Genomic DNA, 18,451 nt, shown 5'->3' on the forward strand with positions numbered 1-18,451 from the left:
AATGTAAGAAACATTGCAGACATTGCATCTGCCAGGAAGAAGCTAATCTATGTTTGAGGATGTAAGAAGTAATGAATACAAAGAGTGTTTCCCCTTTAATATTATGACACTTTAACAAGTCTAATTCAAGGAATACTAAGCTTTCGAAGACATTGCCTATTGTTAACAAGCAAGTTGAAGGATGATTACAGTCTGGTATTTACAACACTTTTTAAACATTTTCTACAAGCTTGTAGTTACAGTGTACTTCGGAAGAAGTCTAGCATCTTATAAAGGCTTAGCAAGGTAAAAAACACCCATGTTTTAGTTTTGTGTTTCTTAGTAATACTGATGTTTGCTAAAACTTGTGAAGCACAAGGAATTTGTTACATGGTAACTAAACCTAATTTAATAGTCTCCATTCTGTTTTACTCTCCCAATTGAAAGACTAACAACGCTTTCAATTTTTTAAGTGTTTCATTTCACAAGGCCTTTATTTTGTTGATGCTTTGAAGTGAGCAACTGCAACATGCAACATTTGAGTTTTTTAAAAGCACCTAACTGCTTTCTGAAATAGTGATCAGAAGAGCAGCAGCTCTGTGCAAGCAAGGGACAGGTTGCAAAATTTGTACTACATGAGGGCACAAGCAGCCCTTATTGTCAAGGAAACTTGCTCCAGAATAGTGTAAGAGCATCAGCAATCTACCAAGTGCTAGCCGCCTTTTCCTCACTTAATCCAATCTAAATTGAAAACTATATTCAAGATTTTGAAGACCTCCCTCTAATCTCAAGATCATTCGCCTGTCTCAGTATTCTTCCAATCCCCCGACCATAGAACTAGATTAAAACACCTACATAAAACACATACATATCAAGTTTACATACCACAAATTTTCAGAGGTGCCTCTAGTTCCAGAAGAATAGGCTGGCTAAGAAATATTTCCCGTGATTTTATGCACAAGCCCCGAACTTCTGCTTCGGTCATCTGAACAATCTTCCCAGGACGACATCCTCGTACTGAAATGAGATATTTAACAGTTCAAGGTAACTACCACACAGATATACAGCAATAGCTAAATGCAGATGATCTGTACTTAAAACCTGTATTTGACAAAAAGCCAGCATCACATTCCACATACATACCAAATACCTTGGAATTATGCTGTCCAATGAATTGTAAAATTAATCTCTGATACTGTGTAATCTGTGCTTAAAGATCTTTATGCATCCAGGTTCTCAGAAGAGAACAATTTAAGCTGTGCTTTTGTCCATATCTGTATAAATAGCAATTCTAAGAAGTATTTAATTTAACAATCCCTTTTATGCTAGAGTATTCACAAAATACTCAAGAAATTCACAAAATTCTCAAGAAAAATCTTGAGAACGGAAAACCTGAAAACATTTCTGCATTAGCACAAGGTAAACTTCTTTAGGACTGTTAAGTTCAACAGGACTAGTTAAATACAAAGAAAAAAATCATAGGCATGATTATGTTTACACTTTCAGCTGCTTTCAGGAACATCACACTAAAACTACATATGAAACTTTCATATATAATGGCTCTTAAATAACTGAAACCTTTACAGCCAAGAACATTCTAATTAGAATGAAATTGAATTCACAAAACCTGTAAGTCAGGTACTCAAGACCTATATTTAGCATAAGTTTTCAAAAGCATTCTCATGTCACTGCACTCCAACCAACATCCTCTGGCAAGTTTATCTGCAGCTGCTTCTTTCTACAAGTATCTGTATGATTCCTCTGTCAGAGGCTTTAATGTGTCTTTAATGAGGCAGCAAAATAGAACAAATGTGTCTTCACTTCGGCCGATCCAGTTCAGTCTTGCATCTCAGCATAAACCAAACTTCAGAGTTCAAAGTAATAAGCCAGAATCTATTGCTGTCTACCACAGGTGAACATCCTGTCCTGCCATCTGTTTTAGATGAAAAGAACATTCAGCATTAAACCATGGTAGTACCTACAAGGGAAAGTAGTATGAAACTTCCGCAGCTCGAATCCAAATGCTTTCAAATTCAAGCACAGTAAGACACTACTCCATAAAAATTTTAGCTGCAACTTCAGTTAGTCTAATAAATTTGTGAACAGAAGAGCAAAAACTAGTTTTTCATGCACAGCAAATTCCTAGGTCACCTACTTACTCTCTCCGAAACAGAAGAGTAAGCTTGCAACTTCTTTTTTAAATTAACACAACCTTTTCCTTTTATTTCTGCTTAGTTCCTAGAAAACCTACTTTATATAGGAGATCACTATAATTACATGTAGCATTATCTACATTGTGCAATGAGGAAGAAAGGATAGGAGGGAAAATGGTTTGTCCTAGGTCACCTAGTACTACAGTCCAAAGTGTTAAGCTCAAAAAGCTCTGCTCTGGTTATCACTGCATACTTGTCCCAGTGTAAGTGCACATGTGACCAGGCCAACACAGTGCTATAAATATTTATTTTTAATAAACACCAGACATGCATTAAACAGAAGTTAGGAAGTAGTCATGGGGATGTGTGAAAAGGCAGAACTGAATAGTGGTTTTCAAAAGCAGGGAAGAGATGTGAAATTAGATCCTGGGACAGCTAGTCTGAGTGCCAAAGCAGCAGAAAGAACAGTCTACCTGAAGTTGAGGATATATTGGAAATGCTTAGCTCATTAGAACCTCACAAGAAAAAGGCTGAGGCATATGGGACTTCTTTCTGAATCACTACCAGGTGATAGTTAACACATGGTAAGTCACATTGCTCTTGCTAATTAAGATTTCAACTATACTTGAGAAAACAAACAGCATTTTAGTAACACTTTTCATGTTGTTATTTTTCATGCATTAAGATGTTGAGTTACATATTAGAAGAATACAAAGTCAGAAATAATCAAGGCGGCTTGCAAGCAATATATGCCTACAGGCTTCCATTTCATCACACCTCAAACATCCGAGCAATGTTCTTACAGGCACATCTTCAGCCCCATTACTAGCAAAAAACCCCAGAAAACTCAAGCTTGACAGCTTTGTACAGGACGTGACTATCCAATTTGTGAGGTACCAAAGTGTTCCAATGAACTTCATTTCAAACGCTTACGTTCCAATAGCTTATAACGATCCCCTTCGGAGACCTGAAACTCCTTTTAATAGGCACAATGAACTGCCTTTATACATAAGCTCCCACCTGAACAAGCAGAGTCTTCATATTACAATGGCTATAATTTTAATTAAACAATTGCTCTATTTTAGACCCATAGCTTGCAAAAAAGTCACACCAAAGAGCCATGCAGCACAACCAGCTTTCCAGTCATGTCTTCCCACTACAGACAGTGGATTCTTTTTACCATAAACAATGACATTCTCTTCTGTATTTAACTACTTTCATTATGTTTTCCAACACCAGAATTATGCCATTTCATACAGATCAAAACTAAGAAGTGGAACTGCACACTTATTATATCCACTCTAGTTTTGGAACTCAAACCTGGGAAAGCCCGCTACGTACAACATCAATGTTACCAGAAGCAGCACCAGACTAAGCATTGAGATCAAAATTGAGGTAACAGTTCATGTAGGGCACCCAAAATACTTAAAATAACTTGGATCCAGTCAATATTTCTTACAACACCAGCCTTTAGCTCCCTTTGAAACTCACATGGAGGTTTAAACTTGGAACATTTGCTTTATAGGATTGATGCTTTGAGTGGTGCTGGATTTTTTCATGAGAAGACACAAGTGAACATGCAGCTCCTGACTTCATAATTAACCGCCAGTCAGTGCCTTGATGCTAGCTCTTTACTTCTAACAGTAAAGCCCTAAATGCTCCAAGTCCTCAACAGACAAATCAACCAAGTAACTTATTACCTCACTTCAGATTTTCCAGGCTAAGAGACACTTCTACAACTCTGACAGGTGTATCACTCTCAGAAGAGGAGGCAACACACACCTGATGATCAGTCACTTCCACCCTTTGGGAAGGGTGCAGATCTGAGCCCTCGCACCTTTGCCAAGGCACTCTCCACCCAAACAGTCCCCAGCCCCAGAGAAAACACATAAGTTCAGTTACATTTGAAGTAATACAAAACCTGGGGCTTCATGACAAATAATCATCAATACTAGTTAAGATAAAAGCAGTTTTCTCCCACAGTTCACTGATCAGCAAAAAGGGTACTACATATTGAAAAATGAGAGGCTCCTGTGACCCTGAAAGCCTCAGCACTTCACTGGATTCACAAAGACACTGAAAGGTTTGCCAAGTAGTCATCTGGAACAGATGTGCCACAGCTGTGGTACAAGTACGACTAAGCACTTATTTCAGCAGCTTACATTACAACTAGAATTTTGTTCAAGTTCCCCTGACTAAACTGAGCCTTGTATGTACTGTAAACAACACTGCATTTAGTTTTTCAAAAGCCAAATCCCCAAGAACAGATTGAAGGGGAGGTTCTAAGAACCAGATCAAGAGTGTAAGAGATGTTTTTCATACTCATTTACAAATTACTATAGCTAACCACTCAAGTCATAGCTTCACACATTGCAAAATCTGGAGCTCACAAAAAGCCTTTAACAGCATTTGGAAAACCACCATTTTTAACGGCTGACAGTTACCCAGAGCAGAAATACCGTATCAACATTTAAGGTAAATTAATGCAGATGCTGTAAACAAGCTTTGATTTACATAAATTAGCCTTTCGATATGGACAGTAGGGACAGCAATTCCTGTTGAAATACACAAAAACATGTGCATAGTGCTTTGACAGAACAAGCCTTTCCTGAAGTGAGCTTCAAGCAGAGTGACATAGCAGGGAATTAAAAGAAATAAAAGCAAATATATGCATTGAATACTGAGACTTATTTTAGCACAACAGATCCTATAGTCATCCAAAAGCTGCTATAATTGATACTAGAATAATCTCTGCATCTACACAATCTTTTGTAAGCAACCTTAAGAAGTCCAGTAACAGTAATTAGCAATCTAAGACGTGAGCTGCACAGCTGCAGGTAAGAAAAACTTCGACAAAAAAGAACATATTTTTTTTAATCCCTCCAAACTCATGCCAGAGAGTAGTAGATTATGTAAGCCGATACTGGAAAGAAAAAGGAAAGTGGGTCAAAAATAGGCTGTTGGAAGTGCCACTTACATCGCTTCTTTCCATAGCCTTTCATGAAATGGAAAAAAATCTATTTAACCTGTTCTGTCATACAGCTTCTGGTGTGCCTTTCTCTAAGCAACTAAGTTGCTCATTTTGTGCCATCACTAGTAGTTTCTTCAATTACTAAGTCAGCTGTGGTATGCACAGCTACCCTAAGCATTTACATGGTGTTGGTCTCCAAGATTGCAGCACCCCGCCTACTAGACGTAACACTGACAATTTTACCATAACATAAAAACCCAGAGACTCCTCCCTAGTATCATAAAGAATTGGGTCAGCATTATTGCTAATAAGCACTCTCCTTTCTCTATACTCTCCTTTTTTTTTTTGCAGACAGGCATTTATGTGGCCACACAGTAGCCACACAGTAAACTGCATCAGTGAACTGATATTTTCTTTCTAGAACAAAGACACAACAAATCAAAAGTGTAATCTAAACAGTTCCCCAAGTTGAAGACTACATCCTCTGTGAACTTGAGCTAGGGCTAGTGAAAGAACAAGCAGCTGGTTCTGCTTCTTTTCACAGTACCTGCAGTCAAGCTTATTTCTGAAATCATGGCTTTAGGAATCTATTCTGCCAGAGCAGATCTAAAAAAAAAAAACAACCCCAAACTACAACACAAGATTGCAAGCATGCAATTTTACAAATTGCGCACAAGCAATTCCCTTGAGCTTACACTCCCCCCCCATTCTGTGGCATGTGTAATCGTTGGTGATTAACAGTTCCAACATTTAACTTTTTTTCTTTGTACTTAAAAGTACTTTGGAGTATTTGGCAAATGTTGAACAGCCTGCCAGTAGTAGGAGCAGAACAGATTTGGAAGTTAAAGGTGGCATTACCTATGACTTGGGAAAAAAAACAAGCAGTTCTCACACTGATTTTGGAAGCACGTTCTGAAGTTATCTGCTCTCAGTATTTTTAACATCCAAATTACATACTTTTGTGAGTTTAAGTCAGGAATCCTATACTGGGTTTTAAAAGCAGCTCTCAATTTTGAAAGCAAAACTTCTACTCCCTCAAAATATCTTCAGTTATTTAACTTGTTCAGCTGCCATCCAGAAGCGGCCACTCCCTACCTTGCAGCTAAACAGAGTTAAGCCAGCAACACAAGTTTTAAACTTTCAGAACTGCTGTGACAGAACTAAGCTTAGAATGGCTCTCATTCACGAGTTACACTGGTGGACAACAATAATATAAATGAACCCGTTAGAGCTTTGCTCAATTCAGCAGGAACATATTGCTGAATACACAGCTCTTCTGCAGTGTACCCAGCAAAGCCCTGTACCCTTCCTACCATACATCACCCAAATTTCCCACTAAAAATAAAACAATCAGTCTTCTAGGGAGTTACTTTTCCTGAAAAACTGTGCTTTTATATCCAAGTAACCTTAAAGTCTTTCTAAAATTGCCTTCACCAGATGACCTTGACATTAAGTATTTTGCTGAAGAACAGCAATTGCCTGTGAACTCATTTTAGCAGGCTTATTTAACATCAAACACAAATTCACTGCAGAGTAAGAGACAGCCCAAGCCTTTAATGGGAAAAAAAAAAAAAAAAAACCCTAGCAATGAAGTGGCGTTGTTCTACCCAAACTTGAATTTACATTCTTAAAATACATACTATCCAGCAAAATTGATACTCATGGAGAAGAATGTAAAATTGCTTCAGGGGATGCCCCAGTAAGCCCATGAAAACATGCAAGTGTACCTACACCAACCTTTACCCATTCCTTTAGCTTTTCATGGACCACCTGCTTCCTTACATAGAAGTTCCATAAACTAACTGATGTCCCAGTCATTCCGCATCATACATGGTTCCAAGAATTGCTGAATTCAATGTTGAAGGACAAGATCACATGTTCTGTATTTACTGTTTGCTTAAGTACACTTGAACCTAAAACTCAAGCAACCAGCAAAACAGAAGGTAGAAGCCTCTCACTATGCTGTTGTCATGGGTTAGCAAGCATAGTCCCAGAAGGGATGTCCTTGCTAAGGGGTGCTTACAGCTTCCTCTGGGAACTGATAGAACCTATCAGCTGGCCAGTTTGAATATGGACAATTCTCTGAGCCACTTAAAGTTGTGATCACCTCTGTGATCCACATTTAAGAATAGGCAAACCCTCCCCAAGCTCTCTCTCGTTTCCGGCGCTGGGACAGGTGGCTGCGGGCCCCGTGTGGGGGCCAGCGGGCCCGGCCCAGGCCCTGCTCGGGCCAGGCTGGGCCGGGCCACGGCCATCCTGGAGCCGATGGACCTGTTCCAGTCGTGGAACCCCCCCCACTGCCTTGCCGTGGGCAGCCGGAGCGGCTCGGCTCTCCCCCCTCTCCACTTCGATGAGAAAAATTCAACATTCCAGCTGCAAAGCTGCAAGGCTGAGGTGAGATTAACCCTTTTACTGCTGTGAAGAGCTGAAAACCTGAGGGAAGAGAGAGAGGAGATGCTTAAAGCTGAAATTCTGTTGTGAAGCTATGATATATCAGAGTATCCCGTTGTAATTCCATGAAGATATGGGGGGTGGAGTGTTCAGCTCGTAAGCAAAAGCACCTGTGCTGAGATAGGCAGATGCTGACGCAGCTGTAATTTCATGAGAAGTTTGGACAGGGAGAGATGAACCAGATGAGGACTTTGCTCCAAACGGGAAAGGAGAAAACCTCAGTCCCTAGAGATGAACCTGATGAGGACTTTTGCTCCAAATGGGAAAGGAGAAAACCTCAGTTCCTAGAGATGCTCCCAGAGATAGTCCTAACAATGAAGATGAGGAAGACCCTTTGCTCCCAGGGAAGGAGAAGGGCCTCTGTTTTTGTTTCTGAACGGCTCAACCTTAAAATTGTACCCCAAAAAACTTCAAGAGTGGACCCTCGAACGCGGGAAAACCAATTGCTATCTGTGTGTGTGTGACCTTGAACAAGCTGCAAGTCGGGGGAAGGGACTCATGCAGGCAGAGAGACTCCTCTTCCTAAATGGACTGAACAATATTTGGAAGTGGGCGGCTGTCTCGTTGTGATACTGTTTTCACAGCATGAGCAAGAAGAGACTTCTCTTTCTAAATGGACTGAACAAGGTTATTATGGCACTGGTAAACAGACTGAACATCTTAAGGGTTGTCTTTTCACATTGTCAGTGGGAGAAGGGAGGAAGGTGGGGGAGGAGGAGAGTTCTGAAGGTGGTATAATTTTTTTTTTCCTTCTTTTAGGTCTGTTAATAAACTTCTTTATATTCTTTCAAGTTTGGTGCCTGCTTTGCATTTCTCCTAATTCTTATCTCTCAGCAGATAAACAGTAATGAGTATTTTGGACCAAACCACTACAGCTGTATTATACAGTGATAGCAATTCCTGTCCTACTCTACTTGGAAAGCTAACCTAGCACAAAAATTTCATGAAACAAAGAATTTTAGCTTCTTTCTCAAAGGCTGACTTTCTTTTCCCCTAAAACAGGACTAATAAAATTCCTAAAATTCAAGGAAAGCAAAGGTAAATTACAAAGTTACTTCATAACTTCTGAGAAGTACCAAAGAGAGAAGTTACTGAAGCTATGATACAAAAAGCTTGGTGTAACTTCTGAACATCACTGTCTCTGGTACTTAACCAATACAGTTACATGGGATATAAACACAAAGAGCTTTGTATCAAGCTTGGTATAAAAAAAAAAAACAAACACAAAATACCTTCCCCCAGCGCCCCCCCCCAAACCCCCAAAAAACACAGAAAAGATGGTGCTGTGAAACTAAGATGTCCTAGGCCGTGTACTAAGACAAATCACACAACAGAAGGTTCATTTCAATGTTCAAATTATAAACCAGATACCTGTTACATCTAGAGGCACCTCAGGCTGTAGTTAAGAGTAGATTCCCCTATACATCCCCCTTCATTATGTACTGCATCTGACCTTACTGAGTAACAGCCAAATATAGTATGCTGCCTTCTCCACAGTCTGAGGTTTAGCAGGGTGCTTTCTTCCCTTGTAAAAAAAAGTTACATACCTACCTTTCTTGGTAACTAATGAGCATTTAAGACAACTTTTAATACTTAATAGTTACAGTTATCTTAAATTAGAACAGTGTTTCTCTCCTTTTACACTATCATTTTGCTGTGCAGTGAGCAGGACACTGAACGACTCAAGTAAAACCTGTGCTGCAGAGTATCTAAATGAAACAGTTACTGAATCATGCAGCCTTCAAGTGGCCAAATAGCCAGATAGAATAAAGAATCCCAGCAGACATTGCCTGATGCTGGGCTCTTGGCCTCCAGTGCACTTTTTCAAGCCAACCATTCAATTCGTCATGCACTTCTAAAGCTAAAGATGAAGTAGCTGATATCTGCACTGCTGTACAAACCCAGAAACAAACTTAATTCTTCTGTCCCTCCTCTCTGGTTAATACAATACCTACCCTCCTAGAAAAACATCAAAACCATCGATTTTCTTTTTCTCTTTAAAAACTAACAATATATATATTAAAAAAAAATCCTTTGCAAGAAACTCCTTTAAAAGTTATTCTTGTTTCTTTTTCTAGTAACAAATTATCCAGTGATTTCACACCAAGCCAGGTAATAACTCTTGTTTATTCAAGATTCATCACCATGGTTTGTTTACACTGTTTTGCAAGAGATCGATAAGGTCTATTTTTCTTCTCTACAACTGCCTCTCTTTTTCAGCATCAGTTACAGAGCCTGGAACTGCAAGCACTACTACCATATCATAATACCACACCGTCAGGCTGGCTGGATATATTAATTAGTTAGGACACTAACAAAATAAGAAATATGTTATTGACCATAGCATGTTTGACCAGTATGCTCGATACCCTTTAAAACTAGTAAGGAAAAATCTCAATTATTTCATAAGAATTTAAAATCCAACTTTCATTTTAAAAGTTAACTTACATTCAAATTTCTATGTTTATCACAACCTGTAAGGCCTCTGAAATCACAAGAAAATGAAGCCTGCAGCCTTCTTAGAAGACATCACATGAGACAGTAAGAACACCAAGGCAATCACAAAAATCACCCTTTTAGCTGAACATTGAAGCAATAACCATTCTCTACATCTACTAGTAGTCTGACAATTGTCTTCTTGGGTAAGTACTTCCTAGCTTCCTTGGTGCATTGGTACTATCAGAACTACTAGCCCTCAGTCTCACCCAAAATAATTTTGTTTTAGAAAAGATCCACATTAAGTTCAGTCAGATTAATTCAAATTGTAATTTTGATTAGGTTAGCTAGATTTAGGCAAGCAAGGAGTCTCACCTAGACAAGGCAAATTTGTTTGTACAGCAGTATAAATGAAGCCTCAGTGCAGAAAGCCATCTTGTACCTAAGGTTACTCTGTGTCTGGGTTTCCCTAAATACAGCCTCTCTTCCATATGGTAAACTCCCTAGTGTTTACGAAGACAGACACCTATAAATTTAAAAGAGCAGAGATTCATTCCAGCTGGGCTGCCTTACATGCAGAAATTTTAAGAAACAGACAGTACAGGAAGCCCAACACCCTAAAAGAAATATGAAAGTCTTACTTAACACCATTCACAGCACTCTTTACAAGTCAAGGTTACACCTATTCCAGTATACTTGCTTTGATATAGAGGCAATCTTTTCCACACATCACTAAATTTAAAGTGGCTCAGAATCTGGCTTAAATGTGAACCTAGTGCACCCATTTAGCTCAGCATTGTTGCCAATTTCAGGGCACATCCCAGACAGGGATACATAGTATTTCTAGATTAGGCAAAACACAACTAGCAATTTCAGTTGCAGAGTCCAAGAGAAAAAACTACATTGAGAAAAAAATTTCTCTGTTCACATTGGAGAGTACTATTCAAGAAGACTCTTGAATTACAGCCTTCCAATACTTACAGAGGGCTTATAAGAAAGATGAGAACAGACTTTTTAGTAGGGCTTGTTGTGATAGGACAAGGGGACTAGATTTATACTGAAAAAAAAAATATTAAGACTAGATATAAGGATGATATTTTTTTTCTATGACAGTGATGAAACACTGAACAGGTTGCCCAGAGAGGTGGTGGATGCTCCATTCCTGGAAACATTCAAGGTCACACTGGACAGGGCTCTGAGCAACCTGATCTAGTTGAAGCTGTGCCTCTCACTGGAGAGGGGCTGGACTAGGTGACCTTTACAGGCTCCTTCCAACTCAAAGCATTTTATGATTCTGTATTCCACATCTGACGTACTCATGGCAGTCTTGTGTGTGCATATTCCTGTGCTATCCACAGCTAGAATGGACTGGGAAAAAATCTATCCACCAGATGGCATAGCTGGGAAGGTAGGAAGGAAAAAATAAAAACACGAAAAAAGTACACACACTGAAGCAAAAATAAGACCATCATCTTTTCGTACTGTAACATAACATAGCTAAACCTACCCCGTGATTCTGAATACCAGTACAAGAAGGAAACACTCTTTAAACAAATTTGGCTTATTCACTTTCATGGTCACTTATCACTCTAGAAGTCTTCTAGCAAAGCTGTGGAATTCTGTGTTTAAATGACCTGTAAATCTTTGCAGATTGACTCATGACAGACAATAAAAGTCAAAGTGTCTCCAAGATAGTGAGGCAGACATGTCAGAGCACCAGCATCTCCCTCATTCTTCTAGTAAAGCAACAGGAATTACTTTAAATCTGGTAGACAGTACCTGGTAGACAGAGACAAAACAAAAGAAAGCATTGCTATGTTCAGACTTTATGTATACACTTGAGTTTTACTTTCCTCCAAAGAGTGGTTATTTATATATCACTAACTAGTGACAAAGTACTAGACATTGCAAGAGAAAGTGAATTCAAAAAGAGCTCTTACCATTCCTAAATTCACCACTTAACCAATGAAAAGAGGATAAGAACTTGGTATGTGCAAAAGAACATGGAAATTAAAAGCTAGTGTCCTAGAAGACAATCAACATGCATCACACTCTGGTTCAAGTAAGTCTTTACGAAACTCCCCAAATTTAACTCAAGAATTAATCAATCTGTCTTTCAGCACTCAAAAGATCTCCAAAGTAAGTAAGTGTACATTCAAGATAAGCATACAGGCACACTCCTTGAGGACTGGGAAGATGTTCTTGATGAATTCTCCCAAGCAGCCCAGCTGTAGGCCAGTTCATATTGGTATCTCAAAAAAAAACCCCAAAACAAAATCACAATTAAACATGAAGAAAGAAAATCCAAGGAGGTAACTCCAAACAAAAGGCAAGTTAATGTGTCATATAACCTAGAAGTAATAAGGATAAAAACAGTTAGAGTAACCTAATTAAAGTAGGAGCAAGATCTCCTGACAGTTAGTATCACAGGCTAGAAACAGGTGTCACCACCCAGCAACCCAATGACAGCAGTGAAGTTTCCTGCTGCTGTGGCTTTTGATACGTATTTGCTACCTCTGAAAAATTATGCGTAGCAGGCACTGAGAGGCAATTGTAGACTGTTACTCAAACTTAAAGCCATACATTTCACTTAAAGCAACCAAAAGGACTAAATACATATTGCATGACAACATTTAATGAAAGCGTCTTCTTATTATTTCACTGTGCTTACATTTACACCACAAAAGCCATGTTTCCTTATCCTTTTAAGTCAAAGTTGAAGTGTGAGTAATGGAGCCAAACAACTTGCTTTGAACAATTTAACTGGAGATAACAGTCAACAGATATTTTTCCACGCAACCAGCGTGGGGAGGGATTCATACTCACTTTACCAGAACAGGTCAGCTAAGCAACACAGCATGAGCTCCAGAATGTGAGCTGCCAATTGTACAAAAAAAAAAAAAAAAAAAAAAAAAAAAAAAGCTTCATTGTGGAACACTACTGTTTGAACCACAGCTTAGAATGCTATATGCCAGCAGTGCAACAAATAAAAGATGTAAAAAAGGAAAAATAATCCACACACAACACGTTCCTTTAATTGCTGCAATTTTTTTCAAACAAAACCTGTAAGAATTACCTGTTACGTCTCAGACACAAGATGTTGTACAACACACTCCTCTACTGTTAGAGGATGACAAGCAAAGAGAAAACACCCCACTCCCCTTAAAAATCTCCCTAATCTCTGCTCAGTTAAAAACAGCAAAGAAAAATTATAAGCAAGGCTTGGTTCAGAAGTTGTACATACATACATCCCTAACGGTTAAAGCACTATGGAAGACAAAAAGCACAGGCTGCTCAAAGACAAGGTAAGAATCATAACCCAAAAAGCTACAAAGTTGCAACACAAGTATTTATGGCGTATATAAACTGTATGGAACACATACAGTCTTTAAAAGTCTTCAGAAAAAAAAAAAAAACAGAGTAATATTTAAGAGGGAACAGAACAATCCAACAAGTTGCATGCCAAAACACTGCAGAATCCCCTCCACTTAAAGCTATCTATATTTAAATAACTACACTACTGTGGAACAAGTACCTTTCAGATATATTATTTAAAGTGTCTCAAAAACCCCAGAACCATAAATATATATGTATCTTGATGTCCCCCTAAAAAGTCTGCCCTAAAAAGTCAACATTTACTCGGTTATTATTTAGTCTTAAAAGCCTACCTATTAATCTGGGTTTCAACATCCAGAAAAAGGGAGTTTTATCTGCATTAGCAATCTAAGAGAAACTTCAACTGATACCTGTTTCTTCATACTACACTACACACCTTAAATCACAAATATAAGCACAACTGTTCAAAGACTTTATATATTTTTAAATACTAATTTTGCTGCTCATAATTTTCACATCGAAAAAGATGAGATAGAAGCTACTAACAAGTCCTTAAAGCCCTAAACCCGCTGCTTTGTAGTAACTCGGCTGAACAAAACTCAGCCTTACTAAACTTGTTTCACTTCCCGAACTATACATGCTCCACAAATTCCTTTCTATAAGCCTTCTGCAATGTGACCCAGCTATCTAAGGAGTACAGCAACCAAATAAATGAACAGCGCATACCCATGCAAGTACCCCCGTCTCACCTCCAGCATACCAGCTATTTGTTGAATGTGGAAAGAAAGACTAATGGGAGAAGAGGCCCAAGAAGACTAAACATTCACGGCATAACTTAAATAAAAGGAAAACGCTAGCAGTAATTCACCAGCTTCTCCAAAAACAGGCAATAAGTCAGCTTCTTCGTTACTTTAAAGGGCAAAATCACTATTTAATACACACAAAACCCTACATCACGAGAGCCACTTCTGGAGACTGCCCCGTAGGCACGCTGAGGAATGTCAGCGCACTAAATCCCTCTGCTCCCACCGACACTCACGTACACACAACCCCACACCTAACGCAGTTCGCAGACGTAATTTTACACACGGAGGACTGTGACTACAACCCGACCGGAGGGGCGGGGGTGAAAAGGCCGCTCAAGAGCTCAGCTAGCGAGGCGTCCCCAGCTCTCCCCTCAGCCCGGCAGCTGCAGCGGGGTGAAGAAGGGAAGATAGAAAACGAGGCTTTTTTTTTTTTTTTTTTTTTTTTTTGCTGTTAAATAGGAAGGCAGCCAGACAGGGCGGGCACCCCCGCGCACACCAGCCCCTCCTCCCTCCGCGGGGCTGCAGGGCCGGGGCTCCGGGCACCGGCGGGACGCGCAGAGCCCGCTCCCGGCCGCCACCCCGGGCCCGCCGGCGCAGGGAAGGAGCTGCCCCCGCTTGCCCCGCACCGCACCGGCAGCCCCGGCTCTTCCCGCGGGGAGCGGCGGCGGTGCCCTCTGGCTCCCCGCGGCACCCCGCTCACCTTCCAGCAGCCGGGTGATGAGGCTGTCCACGTTCAGCTCCCCGTCCGCCATTTTGTGGCCACCAGACTCGGTCCCGGGCGGGGAGAGGGCGGGGTGGAGGGCGCTCCACGGAGGAGGAGGAGCAGGGAGCGGCGGCCGCAGCGACAGTAGCTCCCCCCACCCCCCTCCGGCGGTCCCCGGCGGCCGCCCGGCTTCTCCCGCTCCCTCGCAGCTAAATGGGGGGACGCAGCCACCGCTCCTCCCCGCGCCTCCTCCCCTCCTCAGGAGCCGCCAGGGCGCATGTGCCGCCTCGCCCGCCGCCGCCGCTACGCGCCCCGGCAGCGCGCAGGCGCGGCGGGCTCGGCGGCGCAGGCGCGGAGCGGGCCCGGCCGTGCCCCGGTGCCCGCCGTGCGCCCGGCGTGTGCCCCCGGCCTCGGGCGGGCCGCAGGAAAGCGAGTGCCGGGAGCCTCCGCGTCACCCGAGGGTCACCCCTGCGCCTGCTGGCACCGCACCTGTGAGATCTCGCCGTTTATTAAAGATTAAAAAAAAATCTGTCATAACTGGAATGACGAGTCGTGCTCTTTAGAATGCTCTTCTAATGCAGTTGCCAGAGAAAACTCCGTGGGTCCTGTTTCACTGCGGCTGGACCTGCTAAGAGTACTTTTTTGGTGATTTCTGGAAGTTGTTTTTTTTTTTTTGAGATGAGCTCTCTGAAGACATGTTTACATACTTCTGTCAACAGATGCTTGCCTTGGATGGACAGAGAAGTGCTTTAAAATGTAGGTGGTGAAAGCCCACTGTGAACTCGGAGAGCAGATAAATACATGTATGTTGACAAAGTAACAAAGTGCAGATGTTCTAGAAAAAACAGACCTCTCCTTTATATGCCTAAATATAGACGTTGATGTAGAAACTTATCTCTGTGAGCTTGAACTTGAATTTTTCCATCAGTCCGTCTAAGCCAGCAAAGTCCTGCCACCTTATATAATGTCGAAACCCAGTTTTTTATCTCTTGATTAGAAGAAAATGAGTATGAGCAAAACAAAAGCAATTAGGACAAGGTGGGGCCATGATTAGGTATCAGATGATGCTAGGTGTCCAGACAGTCAGGTGAAAGAACACTCTTTTGAAATGCCTACACAGGTGGGCAGGATATATGGAAATATAACTTCAACTCACCTGCTAAAAGCACATACAGCTATCCTTTCTTGTTTTTCAAATTCTGCTAGTGGTAGTGGAAATCTAAATAAAAAGATCCTAAAATGTTTTTGTTTCATTTTTCATTAAACTAGGAAAAATAATTATTCCACTTTTTAAAAGTTCATCCTTATCCCAACTACTTTATTGCTGCCAAAACTAATAGATCTGCAGTCCCTCTTGAGCTTTTAGGAATTGTCCCAGTTTTGTTTCACACAACCGAACTGCCCTGAAGGTTATTTTAAGCCATCAAAACATCAGGTTCAGACATAATAATACATTATCGCAGAACATTCTGCATTGACAATTAAACGGGGATATGAAATTATCTTTCACTGTGGCATAAAAATATAATTAATACATCTTCCCAAGTGCCACAGAACGATACACTTTCAGGTACACTGAGCAAAACCTAATCCCCTAACAACTGTTTTTACTAGGCATGTCAGCATGTTCCAGAAACAATTCAGCAGCGTATCATAACAACAAAATAATTTAATAAGCAGAGGTGCTATGAAAAAGAACTAGCTGCAAAAAATAGCTCGCTTCTTTCCATGTAGATTCTATGCCAGTGCCTTGTTTTATTGGGAACGTGGCTGGGTGACAGTTACTGCCCAGCTGTACCTGGGTTGTCAAGAGGGTGGAAGGTCACCTCACTGTGCTGCATAAGCCTGTAAAGTTTGCACCCCCCTTCCTTTGTAGCTTGAGCAGGGACACAAATGTGTGTGTTTCTCCCTCAGTGGGTTAAAACTTGACGTGTCCCATTGGCATAATCCAAGTACAGTAAACAGAATTAAAAGATCAGAGAATGAGGCTCATTGTCTTCTGCCATACAGAAAGAAATAGTTAATGTGGAATGAATGCATTTTCTTTGGTCAAGGGTAGATGGTCAGTAATTTTTGGCATTGTACTATGCACAGATACAGGCCAAAGACAGCTAACTGGTGATTCAAGTACAAGGGGGAACTGGACTGATGCTTTGTCAAAATCTCATTAATAATGCTCACCTTTCTAACTTGTCTTACAGTTATTTTGAAAATTCCTCTCATGTCCACCAAGATGGCTTTGCTCCTAACCTTCCCCTACTTGGTCTCAGTAAATACCCTAAATACCCCATTGTGTCAACTTCCCTCTCCTTATCCACATGCTGTTTCAAGGTCCTTTGATTTGTACTGCTCTTCTGTTCAGTCTGTCAGATCAGAAATTTCCAAAGAAAAATGGCAAAACAACTATGTGTTAGCAAATGTCATTCCCTAAACTGTGACTGTGTAGACCTGAGTTCTCACTTAGGCTACTGCGAATTTGAGAGTTGCTTCCCCAGCTACAGAGCACTGACTCAGCATCTCTGCTGTTACCTACTCTTTCCTGGTAACCTTATGTTGGTTCAGACAGAACTTTTGCTACTCTCTGCATTTTAAACTTAGTGCACTACATACACTTTTATGTTATTTACGATGTCATTGTAACTTTCAAAAACCATTGCCCTCCTAGGTGTGTCATCAGTTACCTGGGTAGACAGTACATGGTAGTATTTTACAGCATTATCCCATCACTACTGCTCGTTTCTAATGTACTTTATCACGTTGGCAAACTGTAACTCAGGGCTAACTGCAGCTCTTATGTGGATGGGAGGGAGAGGCCAGTAGGAGCCATGTGGTTAGTTTTCCAGTGTGTAATTAGGAGCATATCCTCCCTGAGTGGCAACAGCTAAACCACTGCTGCCTCCTCAGCGCCCTTTTCCAGCTTCTTGCTTGAAACAGAAATTAGTGATCCAAATCTCCAAATCGACAGTGTATTTTCTTAGGAGAGTTTGTTTACAAATATTTATAGATCCTGTCTCTTTAGTCAGAAACGGCAAGAAACTGTATCAAGGTAATCTCAAAATAAACAAAATCTGCAGATAAATTATCCCTGTTTTGCCCAAAAAGTGTAGATTAAGAGATAGAAGAAGAAAAACTAACAGATCCCACCATGCAGTACTTTATGACCCTCTTTTGTTTCTCAGTATTTGCACTAAAACTGGGTAAATAGCTGGTTTTGGTTATAATCTTTTAAGATGTACAAATAAAATAATCATTCTTCTACACTGAGCTAAAACCAAGACTTTCTCAACCTTCCTGAGAAATTAAGGAGGAGAGTCCCAAAGTAGCCAGTGGATTGCATTTGGAGGCAAGGATGTGAAGAACTCTTCTCTGAACTGCTACATCCATACTGGTTCTCTTGGTATCCCTGCTTGGAACTGCAACACTTGGTATAATAATTAAATACCCAATGGCCCAGGGACTCAAGTCTGGGTCTGTGTCCAGTGAATGCCCCGTAGTGCTGTTCTGTCTCTCTTGATATAGCTTTTGTTTGAAACACATCATGAGGTCTTTGATTGATACACAAACGCTTTGGCAATAGGATTTTTTGAAGAACAAGATTGTTTTGTAGATTAATACT

At 40.7% G+C, this 18,451-nt stretch overlaps 1 protein-coding gene across 1 annotated transcript in view; it reads right to left on the bottom strand.

Moving 5' to 3' along the window:
- Positions 1 to 15,126, bottom strand: part of PPP1CB (protein phosphatase 1 catalytic subunit beta) — a 31,028-nt gene extending 15,902 nt beyond the window's left edge. Inside the window, exons 1-2 of the mRNA XM_039568941.1 lie at positions 14,833 to 15,126; positions 865 to 996 (exon numbers count right to left, since the gene is read on the bottom strand). Coding sequence (XP_039424875.1) covers positions 865 to 996; positions 14,833 to 14,884 — 184 coding nt within the window. The 5' untranslated portion in view covers positions 14,885 to 15,126. The remainder of the gene's footprint in view (positions 1 to 864; positions 997 to 14,832) is intronic.
- Between the last annotated feature and the right edge of the window lie 3,325 nt (positions 15,127 to 18,451).

This window comes from Corvus cornix, chromosome 3 (genome assembly GCF_000738735.6).
Source record: "Corvus cornix cornix isolate S_Up_H32 chromosome 3, ASM73873v5, whole genome shotgun sequence".
Taxonomy (NCBI): Eukaryota; Metazoa; Chordata; class Aves; order Passeriformes; family Corvidae; genus Corvus; species Corvus cornix.